The sequence below is a fragment of the Chiloscyllium plagiosum genome, chromosome 5, assembly GCF_004010195.1.
Source record: "Chiloscyllium plagiosum isolate BGI_BamShark_2017 chromosome 5, ASM401019v2, whole genome shotgun sequence".
Lineage (NCBI taxonomy): Eukaryota > Metazoa > Chordata > Chondrichthyes > Orectolobiformes > Hemiscylliidae > Chiloscyllium > Chiloscyllium plagiosum.
Window position 1 is genome coordinate 49533335 of NC_057714.1, and position 12548 is coordinate 49545882.

The following is a 12548-nucleotide window of genomic DNA, read 5'->3' on the forward strand; positions in this document are numbered from 1 at the left end:
TGCCACTTCCGGTTGTCAGTTCCAGCTGTCCATTGCAGTGGTCGGTATTTTGGGTCCAGATCGATGTGCTTATTGATTGAATCTGTGGATGAGTGCCATGCCTCTAGGAATTCCCTGGCTGTTCTCTGTTTGGCTTGTCCTATAATAGTACTGTTGTCCCAGTCGAATTCATGTTGCTTGGAATTCCTAGAGGCATGGCACTCATCCACAGATTCAAATCAATAAGCACATCGATCTGGACCCAATATACCGACCACAAGCGGACAGCTGGAACTGACAACCAGAAGCGGCAGATTCAAACCACTACAAATGCCGGAGGAAAGATCACAGAAGCGCTTCACAGGAGGCTCCCAAGCACTGAGGATGTCACCTAGACAGGGGACGAAATGTCTGCAACACAAATTCCCAGCTCAGCAAACAGAACCACAACAACGAGCACCCGAGCTACAAATCTCTCAAACTTTGAATGTATCTGCTGCTGGTATGCGGACTTGAGACAGCAAAGGAGTCCTACAAGGTCTGACTCGAGTAAGAAAACTCATAGGCTGGTACTCAGAGTTCACACCCTGGAAAGACCCTCTACATGTGGATTGGGACAATTAAATTGCTTAGCGAAATCCAAATCGGAACTGATTAAAATTAATTTTGTTATATGGCCACCCAATTCCCTTGGAGGTCGATACTGATGCAGCTGTATCTGCATTTGCAGAATTGGTCTTTAACAAGATCCACTCAGGACTCTAACCCTTGGTTTGCTCAAGGCCTCAACCAGACTGAGAACACACACTGGAGAACTGTTGCAGATTAAGGATATGACTTTGGTTCTGGTCTCCTACAAGGAGCAGTTGGTGTCATTAACACTGATGATAGTAAAAGGCTCAGACTCACATTTAATGGGGTGGAATTGGTTGAGAAAGATTCACCAAGATTGGCTCAACACTTTTCAATTTGAAGATGGCCGCCTCAGTGGAGTCCTTGTGAAATACTCAGGTGGTTTTCCAGGAAGGGCTTGGGATTATCAAAGGGGCCAAAGCCACTTTACTTGTTGACCAGGAAGCAATTTTGCAAGGCCTGCCTGGTGCCGTTTCCCTTGCAGGCAAAAGTAGATGCGGAAATCAAGAGAATGGAGAGCAAAGGAATCAAGCCAGTTTGCAGAATGGGCAACACCGATCGTACCAATTATGGAGCCTGACAACTGTTTGCCTTTGTGGGGATTTTAAGCAAATGGTAAATCGCTTCTCGCAGCTGGATAAATATGCAATTCCTTGCATAGAGGACTTGTATGCAATGTTGGTGGTGAGGAGAGTTGTCCTTTACAAAGCTGGGCATGACCCAGGTCTACCTGCAATTACAACTGGATGAGGAGTCCCAGACCTATGATATAATTAAGACTCATAAGGCTTTACAGAGGAACCTTGATTATCCGTAGGACATGGGCAGAGAGTATTTCGCTTGGTTAATTGAATGCTGGATAATCGAATGCTGGATAACATAGTTATCTTGTTTGGATAATCTGGAATTGCGATCTTGTTTTGATCATCTGGAATTTGGTTAATCGAATACCGGATAATCGAGGTTCCTCTGCATACCAATATATAAGACTGCCGTTTGGGGTATCATCAGCCTGCGCCCTTTTTCAGCGGACCAAGGAGAACATTTTACAAAGGGCTACCCCAGGTTGTCATTTATCTAGATGATGTGCTGATAACAGAGAATACCATAGTGCTTAAACATTTTTCCCAGGCAGGTGTATGCCTTAGAATGGAAAAATGTGTGGCCCAGGTACCCCAAGTTACCTCCTTGTGTTACAGAGGCGACAAAAATCAGGTTACACTTGTTGGAAAAGCAAGTGAGGGTGATCAAAGGAGCCCTGGTTCCCATGCCTGCACCAGAGCTTAGGTCATTCTTTGAGGTAGTGAATTATTACAGAAAATTCATACATAACCTGGCCTCCATCTTGGCACCCTTAAACCGCTACTGAAAAAGGGACAGCCTTGGAAATGGTTGTGCAGCCAAGAAGTACCCTTTAGGGAAGTGAAAGAGCATCTCGTCATTTAAGGTGTTAGTCCACTACAATCTGGAGTGAGTAGTAGTGCTGACACGCGATGTCTTTCTGTACAGTATTGGAGGAGAAAGTGAGGTCTGCAGATGCTGGAGATCAGAGCTGGAAATGTGTTGCTGGAAAAGCGCAGCAGGTCAGGCAGCATCCAGGGAACAGGAGAATCGACGTTTCGGGCATAAGCCCTTCTTCAGGAAAGGCTGAAGGGCTTATGCCCGAAACGTTGATTCTCCTGTTCCCTGGATGCTGCCTGACCTGCTGTGCTTTTCCAGCAACACATTTCCAGCTCTGTACAGTATTGGAGTATTGTTGGCTCACTGGTAATCCAATGGAGAGGAACGCCTGATAGTGTATGCTTCCCAGACTTTGGCTGATGCCAAACGCAAACGTGCCCAGATAGAGAAGGAAGGTTTGGCAGTCATCTTTGGTGTGAGGAAGTTCCACCAGCACATTTGTAGATGGAAATTTGTGATAATCACAGATCACAAACCCTTGCTAGGGCTACTGAAAAAAGACAAGGCGATGCCACCCATAGCTTCCTGTACAATTGCACACTGAGCCCTTATTCTCAGTTTGAACATGTTACAACACAGTCCAGGAAGCCAAGTGGCTGATGTGAATGCCTTGATTCACCTCCCACTGGCACATACTCCACTGGTGATGCCAACCTCAGAAGAGAGCATTTTGGTTTTAAACTTCCTGGATGCCACTGCATTCGCTAGAAACAAAATCTGTCCTAGCTAAACTAAAACAGCTTGTGGTAATTGGTAGGTGGGGTGAAAGAGAACAGAAAGACCATCGCAATCAGGAATGGAACATTTCTAGAGCCAGTGACACCAGATCACCTTAAAAGATGGCATATTACTATGAGGGAGCAAGGATGATAATCCCAAGTAAAGGATGCTGCCACATACTAGCTGACCTCCACCAGGGTCATCCAGGGGTTCCCATGAAGAAGACGCTCGCAAAAAGATAGGTCTGGTGGCCAGAATTCGATGCTGACATAGCTGTGTTGGTGGGGCAGTACTCAGAGTGCCAACAAGGACAAAAACTGCCAATTCCCCCCCCCCCCCCCAAACCCCACACACAATTGCTGGAATGGCTAGGAAAACCCTGGATTCAGCCGCATGTTGACTATGCCGGTCCTTTCATGGACTGAATGGTCCTGGTCATTGTGGATGCCCATTTAAACTGGTTGGACATGCTTAAAGTTAATTTGATAACATTACTCATGATACAGAGACTCCACTCAGACCTCTTGGCATCATGGTAGCCCACAAACACACCAACACACTAAAACAGCAGCTAACGGGGCAGCACAGTGGCTCAGTGGTTAGCACTGCTGCCTCACAGCACCAGGGTCACAGGTTCGATCGGGCGACTGTGTGTGTGGAGTTTGCACGTTCTCCCCATGTCTGTGTGGGTTTCCTCAGAGCGCTCTGGTTTCCTCCCATAGTTCAAAGATGTGCATGTCAGGTGAATTGGCCATGCTAAATCGCTCATAGTATTAGGTGCATTAGTCATAGGGAAAATGAGTCTGGGTGGGTTACTCTTCAGAGGGTCAGTGTGAACTGGTTGGGCCGATGGGCCTGTTTCCACACTGTAGGGAATCTAACCTAATCTAATCATAAACTAATGAACTTGAAAGCCCTATCCAGACAACAAGCAAAACTAATGTCATTTACAAAATACCTTGCAAGAACTGCAACAAACACCACATTGGACAAATAAGCAGAAAACTAGTCACCATGATAAATGAACATCAACTAGCCACAAAAAGACATGACCCACTCTCACTAGTATCTTTACATACAGATGAGGAAGGACACCACTTCAACTGTGACAAACATCCATCCTTGGACAAGCCAAACAGAGACACGCATGAAAATTCCTAGAAACATGGCATTCCAACTGGAACTTTACCAACAAACACATTATCTTGGATCCAGTTTACCACACACTGAGAAAAAGAACAGGAAACTACTTCACCACAGAAGATTACATTGCCAGCCCTAAGAAACCTAAACACGTAAATAAAAAGCAGGCCATACCACCAGTTCTTCACCAGAGGGTCACTGATGACGTTACCTAGTATGGTGACAAAATTTCTGAAAACAAATCTTCCGGCTCAGCAAGCAGACTTACATCCAGCATCTAGTCCTGTTACAATTTTATAGGTTTCTTTGAGATCACCCTTCAAACTTTAGTGACTACAATTCTAACTAATCTAGGCTCCCTTTCTAGGTCAGTCCTGCCATCCCATGAACTGGTCTGGTAAACCTTTGCTGTACTCTCCTCCCCATAGCCAGAATATCCTTCCTTAAACAAGAGGCCAAAACTGTATAAACACCCCAGGTGTGGTTTCACCAAGGGCCTGTACAATTGCAGTAGGACACCCCTGCTTCTGCACACAAATCCTCTTGCTCTGAAGGTCAACATACTATTTGCCTTTCTCACTACCTGCAGCACCTGCATGCTTATTCATGTAAAAGGACACCCAGCTCTCATTTCACCTCCCTCTTTTCCATTCTATCACCATTCAGTCTGCCTTCCTGTTTTTTTTTGCCACCAATCTAATTATAAACAATATGATTACTTTAGATTTAGAAAATAATTGCCTATTTAGAAACATAGAAACTAGGAACAGGATTGGGCCATTCGTACATGTGAATAACCTCACATTTAGCCACATTGCACTTCATCTGCCATGCACTTGCTCACTCACTCAATTTGCGCAAATCACACTGAAGCAACTCTACACCCTCTTCACAGTTCATCCAGCTTTGTGTTCTTTGAAAACGGGATTTGTTTGGACAGAACTAAAATGAATGAATGAAGAGGAAGTAATATTTGAAACACCTGAGTTTTTTTTTGAGTGGTCACTAGCAGTGTTAATAAAGGGGTCAGGTGGATGCTGAGTACTTGGATTTGCAGAAGGCTTTTGATATGTCTCACACAGGAAGTTAGTAAACAAAATTGAAGCACATGGATTTCAGGGTATTTTACTAATATGGATTGGTGTTTGGTTTGCAGGCAGAAACAAAGTGCTGGACTAAATGGTTTGGAGATGCCGGTGTTGGTCTGGGGTGTACAAAGTTAAAAATCACACAACACCAGGTTATAGTCCAACAGGTTTAATTGGAAGCACACTAGCTTTCAGAGCAACGCTCCTTCATCAGGTGATGGATCACCTGATGAAGGAGCGTCGCTCCAAAAGCTAGTGTGCTTCCAATTAAACCTGTTGGACTATAACCTGGTGTTGTGTGATTTTTAACTTTGGACTAAATGGGGAATTCCCAGGTTGGCAGGCTGCAACCAGTGTGGCACTGCAAGGATCAACGCGAGAGTACCAGCTGTTCAAATTCCAGATCCACCATTTGAATGTGGGAGTCAATTTTATATTTCCAAGTTTGCAGATAATACAAAACTTGGTGGGAAAGAGTTTTAAGGAGTATTCAAGGAGGCTCAGGCTGAGAGATTAAACAAGAGTTTGGTAGATTGACTATAATGTGGATAAGTATGATGTTATCCACTTTGGTAGGAGAAAAAAGCAGTGAAGGGTATTTCTTAAATAGTGAGAGACTGGAAAGTGTTCACATCCAAAAGACCCTAGGTCTCCCTGTTCAGAAGTCACTGAAAGCTAACACACAAGTGCAGCAAGCAATTCAGTAGGCAAACCCAGTATGGTAGCTTATATCACAGAGGATTTCAGTACAGGAGTCTTGCTTCATAGGTGTACAACATCGGTGGGAAGACATCTCGAGCATTATGAGCCTTAGTCTGGTTCTGGCCCCTAACAAATGATAATCTATCCATTTCAAACCCACTGACTCCCACAGCTATCTCGACTACACCTTCTCTCACCCACCTTTCTTCAAAACTGCTATCCCACACTCCCAATTCCTCCCCCTCCAGCGCATCTGGTCCCAGGATGAGTCATTTGACTTCAGGACATCCCAGATAACCCCCTATCTTAGGGACCATAGTTTCCCCTCCTCAGTAAATTAAGGATGTCCTCAACTGCAACTCCTCCATCTCCTGCACTTCTGCCATCAAATCCACCCCCTCCTCCCAACAAGGATAGAGTCCCCTTAGTCCACACATACCACCTCAACCTCAGAATTCAATGCATCACCCTCCGACATTTCTGCCATCTACAATCGGACCCCACCATCAAAAAGATATTTCCTTCCCAACCCGTCCGCTTCACTTTGTGATGCCCTAGTCAACTCTGCACTGTCCACCAACTTGGTACCTTTCCGCGAGAGGTGCAACACCAGCCCCACACCTCCCTTCTCACCTCTGATAAAGGATTTAAAGTCAATTTCAAAAGTTCAAAAATAAAAACAGTCAAAATTAATGTGACACTCACCCAGAAATATCAGAATAAATAGCAGTATCCACAAAGTAGGTTGGTAGTAAATGGCAAACTAGGAGGAGGATGGCCATAAAGTTCTCTCCTTGTGTCAGCCAGAGGTCTATCACTGCTGGCATAGCAGCCCAATAGGTTCCCAGAAAAGGGACAGCTCCAAGTGTGGCTGCTAGAGCTGAGAAAGAAAACGACAAATAATGTTTACAGCAAGGATCACTTTATCACTAAGTTGCAACCTAAATGAATGTTCATCTTTTGTTTAGCTGTAACAGCTGGTTGTCTTAAGTCAATTTCTTGCCCCTAAACACACGCTCCTTTTGAGAAAGCCAAACCAAATCTTAGTTTGTGCCTTTAGCAAGACTTAAGACTACCTCACGATCTTGAAACCTTTTCTAGGTTTATCAGATATCAGATCCTCACTGGGTGTCTCACTAAAATTTGGGGTTAGTTAGACCTCCACCAGATGCAATCAACATCCCTAAGCCCACCTTCATAATGTTATCATTCTTGACAGTGGTTCGGCTATTTGTATAGCTATACAGGACACCAATAGGCGGACATCAGTTTCAGTTTCAAAGCAACAGTTCAGTTATTTTCAATTTTGACATCATATCAGCGCTGACCTGAAGACACAAATTAAAACTGATCCAAAGAAAGATCTTTTAACAATTGTCCATCCTCCCCATCTATAAAATCTCATCTTAAATGGAAACTAAATGAACATAATTTGCCTAATTTGTCAAGATACTTTGGACTTGCAACAAATGATATCACAAAGCTGCACCAGCCATACAGCAACCAGGATTGGGTTCACAAAGGCTTGGTTCTGTGATAAAACATTGCATATGTACTGCTACATCAAAAAAAAAATAAAGGGATCATAAAAGGAAAACAAACAAGTGGTGTAAACAGGCAAGTTTTAAAGTGAACACTGCTGGGATCACAAAAATAATGAGACAAGTCAGAAATTAAATTTAATAAATCTGGTAATATGCAAGTTGGTACTGAGGAAAATAACTGTGACAACTGCTGCGAAGTGTAAAAACCCAGCTGATTTACTCATGGGGGCCAAGCACTCCAATCTAGTCAGAAGTACAAAGACTTGGGCCAGGATCCTTGCTGCTGATTTAGGAGTGCAGAGTCAGAATAAATCCCAGTACTACAGAGCCAACCTCAGGGAATGTGCCGTGAAGTCAAAGTTTGGTTATCAGGGAGTGGGGTGAAAATGTGACTTGTACTAGGCAACTCTAGAAATAGTGAGGAGGCAGAGTCAGATGTACAGATGGCCTGCCTTGGCTGTTCGTCAAATATTTTCGTTAAAATGCAGAATAACGAAAAGCAGCTATTAAAAGACTGGGTACACTGAAAAGTCTCTTAATGATGCTGGGTCGTTAAATTCTAAAACAATGCATTCCTAAAGTCTGTACCAGAACAGAAAAGAAATTATGGCTGAATTACAACATAACTAGTAATCTGTATTTGAAATTGTATGTTATATATGAATAACGTCTATAACCAGTACCTGAAGGAATGAAGACAATATTGATTCCAAATATAGTGTGTGTCAACCAGGTGTAAAGCCCATAGAAAGCAGCCATCTTCAGGGATGCATCAAACACACCACTTGAATGGAAACAGATAAATTGCAAGTCATTCTTTTTGTAGCAATGTTACTTGTGTGTTAAGATATGCCACAACTGCTTTGTTGTAGTCGGTACCAAGCTTAAGTATTGTTAGAGCTGCACTCACCCAGGCCAGAGAGAGTACTCTATCATACTCCTGCCTTTAAGGTAGTGGAAACACTTTTTAGAAGCAGGTGATGAGTTACATGCCACAGAATTCATAGCCTCTGATCTGCTCTTGTAATCACAGTATTTTTACAGTTGGTCCAGTTCAGTTTCTGGTCGATAGTAACCCCCAGAGTGTTCATAATGTGGCAGAATCAGTGATGGTAATGTAGTTGTATTATCAAGGGGTGATGATAAAATTCTCTCGGAGATGATCATTGTTTGATACTTGTGTGATGTGAACATTGCTTGACATTTATAAGCCTAAACCTAAATAGTGTTCAGGTCTTGCTGTGTATGGATAGGGACTGCTTCAGTATCTGAGGAGCTGCAAGTGATGCTGAACATTGTGCAATCATCAGCAAACATCCTCACTCCAATTCTCATTATGGAGGAGCTGAAGATGGCTGGACCGAGGTAACTACCTCAAGGAACTCTTGCAGTGATTTCCTTGAATTTGGATGGTTGACCTCCAAGAAGCACATACCTTTCTTAGTGTTGGGTATAACTCCAACCAGTGGAATATTTTCCCCGGATCTCCATTGACTCAATTTTTCTAGTCCGCACCAAATTCAAGCTTCTGCTCAACTATCCACAGTCAATTAATTGTCAAATCATATTGAAGTATCGACAACTCCTTCCAGATCTCTCTGCTTTATCCTCAGATATGCTCATTTTCATGGCAAAGCAAATGCGGGTAAGTGTATGATTATATCCTTCTGTTTTCAATGGATTATGCACATGAAGGTATGTCATAACTGACAATGCTTGATTTGAAATTTTGCACTATGGGCACTTAAAGGTGCTCTCTAAATCCTACAGAAGCTTTATTCACATGTACGTCAGCTATGTTTCCAGACAAAGTTTCAAGATCTTGACAACACCCATGCAAAATCAAATGGTAAATGATTCAAATGAGCTAAACATTGAAAAAGCTAGAGTGTAATGTCAGTTAGTTCTTGTATTTTTTCATTAGCTGTAATTGAAATCAGTTTGTCTGGGCAGTATGTTTAAGTTATGTAAAACTTTTCCTTCTCCAAAAGACAAATACGTAATAGATTATTTGGTTTTGTTTAGGGCAGTTAACATTAATGATAAATGAGTGGTTGCTCAACCAACATGCTGCAAGTGCTCAAAAGCTTTTCAATAAAAAGTACTTACATATACTTAATTAGTTGCGTGCTATCCAATATATTCACACATTTATTGGTAAAATCTGTATGAACCACATGTTTGTCAGATACCAGAATCAACAAACTATTTTATATTTGTTCTTGAATTTTTCTAGATTAAAAACAAGGTCCAAAATTAGGTATGTTTTGATATACAAACTGTTTTCTGATTAAGCTTTTCATGGTGTATTCAGCTGGGCCTCCAGTCAAGTCAATGTATATTTTCAATGCCTGCAGAAAAGTTTGGAGTCTCAATCAACTTAGAAAAGATAGCAATGATGACTCAACATAGTCCATCTGAAGAAGCACTACAATTAAGTAAAACAACTGAAAAATGTTGAGATTTGCTTGGTTCCGAGATCAACAGTCCTGAGATTCTCAAGAAATGAAAGTTGTTAAAAAGCTAAAGTTGCCATAGTCCCAGATGATAACAGGCAGCTCCTCTCATTAGAGAAAGGCATGTGATGGTAAGTTTAACCAGTGGGTCGCCAGGCCTCATGTGAGATTGAGTGGCCTGAGCTAGAAGAAGAACTAGTACTGTTGGCATCGCACTGTCACCAGCCATCCAGCCAATTGAGCTAACAGAGATGACTGCTTTCAAATCAAGGCCTTGCTTATCCACAAGTCCTTGTAGGTAGGCTAGTACAACAGTGATGGGATGTTCATTTGGACAAAAAAAAGTGACTTGATAGAGGTGTATAAAGTTATGCAAGAATGTAAAATGTTAGAAGCCACTGTTTGAGTGATTGAGGTAGCTAGGCCCAAGGATCATAAATGCCAATTTATAAGCAAATGATTTAAGACCAAGAATAAAACATACTTATCAAAGAATTAAATTAATTCCAGCAGCTAAAGGTTGAAGTAGAACCATGTCAACATTTAAAAACATACTGGATAGGTTATTGTCATACTTTTTAATGTCATACTATATGTATCATTAAAAAAAATCCAAACACCTAAGACACAGCAAACAGTCTGACAGTGTTGAAACCCTGCATACTTAACTAGCTGCCAACTCACCCTCACCACTAGCCCAACATATAGCTATGACAAATGTACATATGGAAAGACATGGAAAAATCTCATGTTCTCTAAGCAAAACCATTATGAATTAATCAGGCCAATTACCATCCTATTCTCTTTCTCTTAAGCATCAGAAAAGTGGTGAAGGAGACATCAAGTTAAGTATGCAATTGTATAACTATTACCTACTCATGAAAAACATGAGTATCAAATTGATCCAGATCTAGTTATGGATTGCAAAAACAGTTCTGCATACTACACTAAAAGACCAAAAACATCTCATTTTTCTCAGAAAGTTTTTATTTATACTGGCTCTCCTCAGACCATTTTTCAGCTCCTTCCTCGCCTGCCTGTAATCCTCTAGAGCCGAGCAAGACCCTTGCTTCCTCCACCTTACGTAAGCTGCCTTCTTTCTTTTGACGAGAAGCTCATCCGCTCTCATCATCCAAGGTTCCTTTATCTTATCCTGGTCTCAGAGGAACACATTTACGCATCACTCGCAACAACTGTTCCTTAAACACAGTCTCCACATGACTATAGTGCCCTTTCCATGGAACAATTGCTCCCAGTCCATGCTTCCCAACTCATGTCTGACAGCATCATAGTTTCCTTTTCCCCAATTAAATATCCTCCCATTGTGCCTGCTTCTTTCCTTCTCCATAGCTATGTAGAATGTGAGGCAGTTGTCGTCACTATCACCAAAATGCTCTCCCACCGCAAGATCTGACACCTGCCCCGGCTCATTGCTGAGCACCAAGTCCCCTCGTCGGCCTGTCAATGTACTGAGTTAGGAAATCCGCCTGAACACACCATACGAAAACAGCTCCTTCTAAACCATCTGCTCGAAGGAGGTTCCAATCAATATTGGGAAAGTTAAAGTCACCCATTACAACAACCCTACTACATTCACTCTTTTCCAAAATCTGCGATCTATGCTTTCTTAAATCTCCCTGCTGCTATTGGGGGGCCTGTAGTAAACCCCTAATGAGGTGACTGCTCCCTTACTGTTCCTAATTTCCACCCATACTGACTCAGTTGGCAGACCCTCCTCGACAATGGTAACTTCTGTAGCGGTGATATCCTCTCTGATTAGCAGTGCTACACCCCCTCCTCTTTTTTCCCCCCTCCTCTTTTTCCCCCCTTTTCTATTCTTTTTAAATGTTCTAAACCCTGGAACATCCAGTAACCATTCCTGCCCCTGAGAAACCCACGTCTCTGTTATGGCCACAAAATCATAGTACCAGGTACTGATCCAGGCTCTAAGCTCATCACTTTTATTCCTGATACTCCTTGCATTAAAGCCAACGCACTTTAACCGATCCCTTGGTTCTTTCCCAGGAAATTTCTTCCCACTGGCTGCGCTACCTCTTGCTATTGCCTCATCTCCATCAACTCTCACCACCGGTATATAGCTCAGGTTACCACCCCCCCTGCCATATGTGGCTGCAGCTACCCCTCCTCAGGAGGGCAGTGATGTCAATTTGGAGTCTTGACAGTTCACGTAATAAAACTGCCGTTCTTCTTTCCAGATGGCCACTAAACATGAGATTATCCATGCATGTTCTGACATTCCAAGCTGCAAAATCTAGAGATTTCTCTTTCACCACAAAGTGCTGGATCCTCCTGCATTACGGAATTATTTGAGTCAAGATTCCAAGTGATGGCTGTATGACTCAACCTTTGTGCAGGATCTTCCTAGGTTATCAGTTACAATACAAATTTATCTCCAGATGATCTTCCTCCTTATCTAAAAGCTCTTCATTTTTATACCCTTTAGACTGACACTATGGACAGCACATCACAATATTAGCATTACCTACTTCAACTAATTTCTCACTGGTATGGAATTGCTGTACAATATTCTTCCCATTAATAGCTTCAGGATGCTGTGGATATGGGCGGCACGGAGGCACAGTGGTTAGCACTGTTGCCTCACAGTGCCAGAGACCCGGGTTCAATTCCTGCCTCAGGTAACTGTCTGTGGAGTTTGCACATTCACCCAGCGTCTGCGTGGGTTTCCTCCGGATGCTCCGGTTTCCTCCCACAGTCCAAAAATGTGCAGGTTAGGTGAATTGGCCATGCTAAATTGCCCGTAGTGTTAGGTGAAGGGGTAAAATGTGGGGGAATGGGTCTCG

General features: G+C 42.6%; 1 protein-coding gene across 2 annotated transcripts in view; it reads right to left on the bottom strand.

Annotated features, from left to right (window-relative positions):
• Positions 1-12548, bottom strand: part of tmem245 (transmembrane protein 245) — a 120051-nt gene that overhangs the window by 21492 nt on the left and 86011 nt on the right. For both annotated transcript variants that reach the window (XM_043690056.1, XM_043690057.1), the window contains 2 exons: positions 7954-8054; positions 6432-6606 (listed from right to left, as the gene is read on the bottom strand). In XM_043690056.1, coding sequence (XP_043545991.1) covers positions 6432-6606; positions 7954-8054 — 276 coding nt within the window. The remainder of the gene's footprint in view (positions 1-6431; positions 6607-7953; positions 8055-12548) is intronic.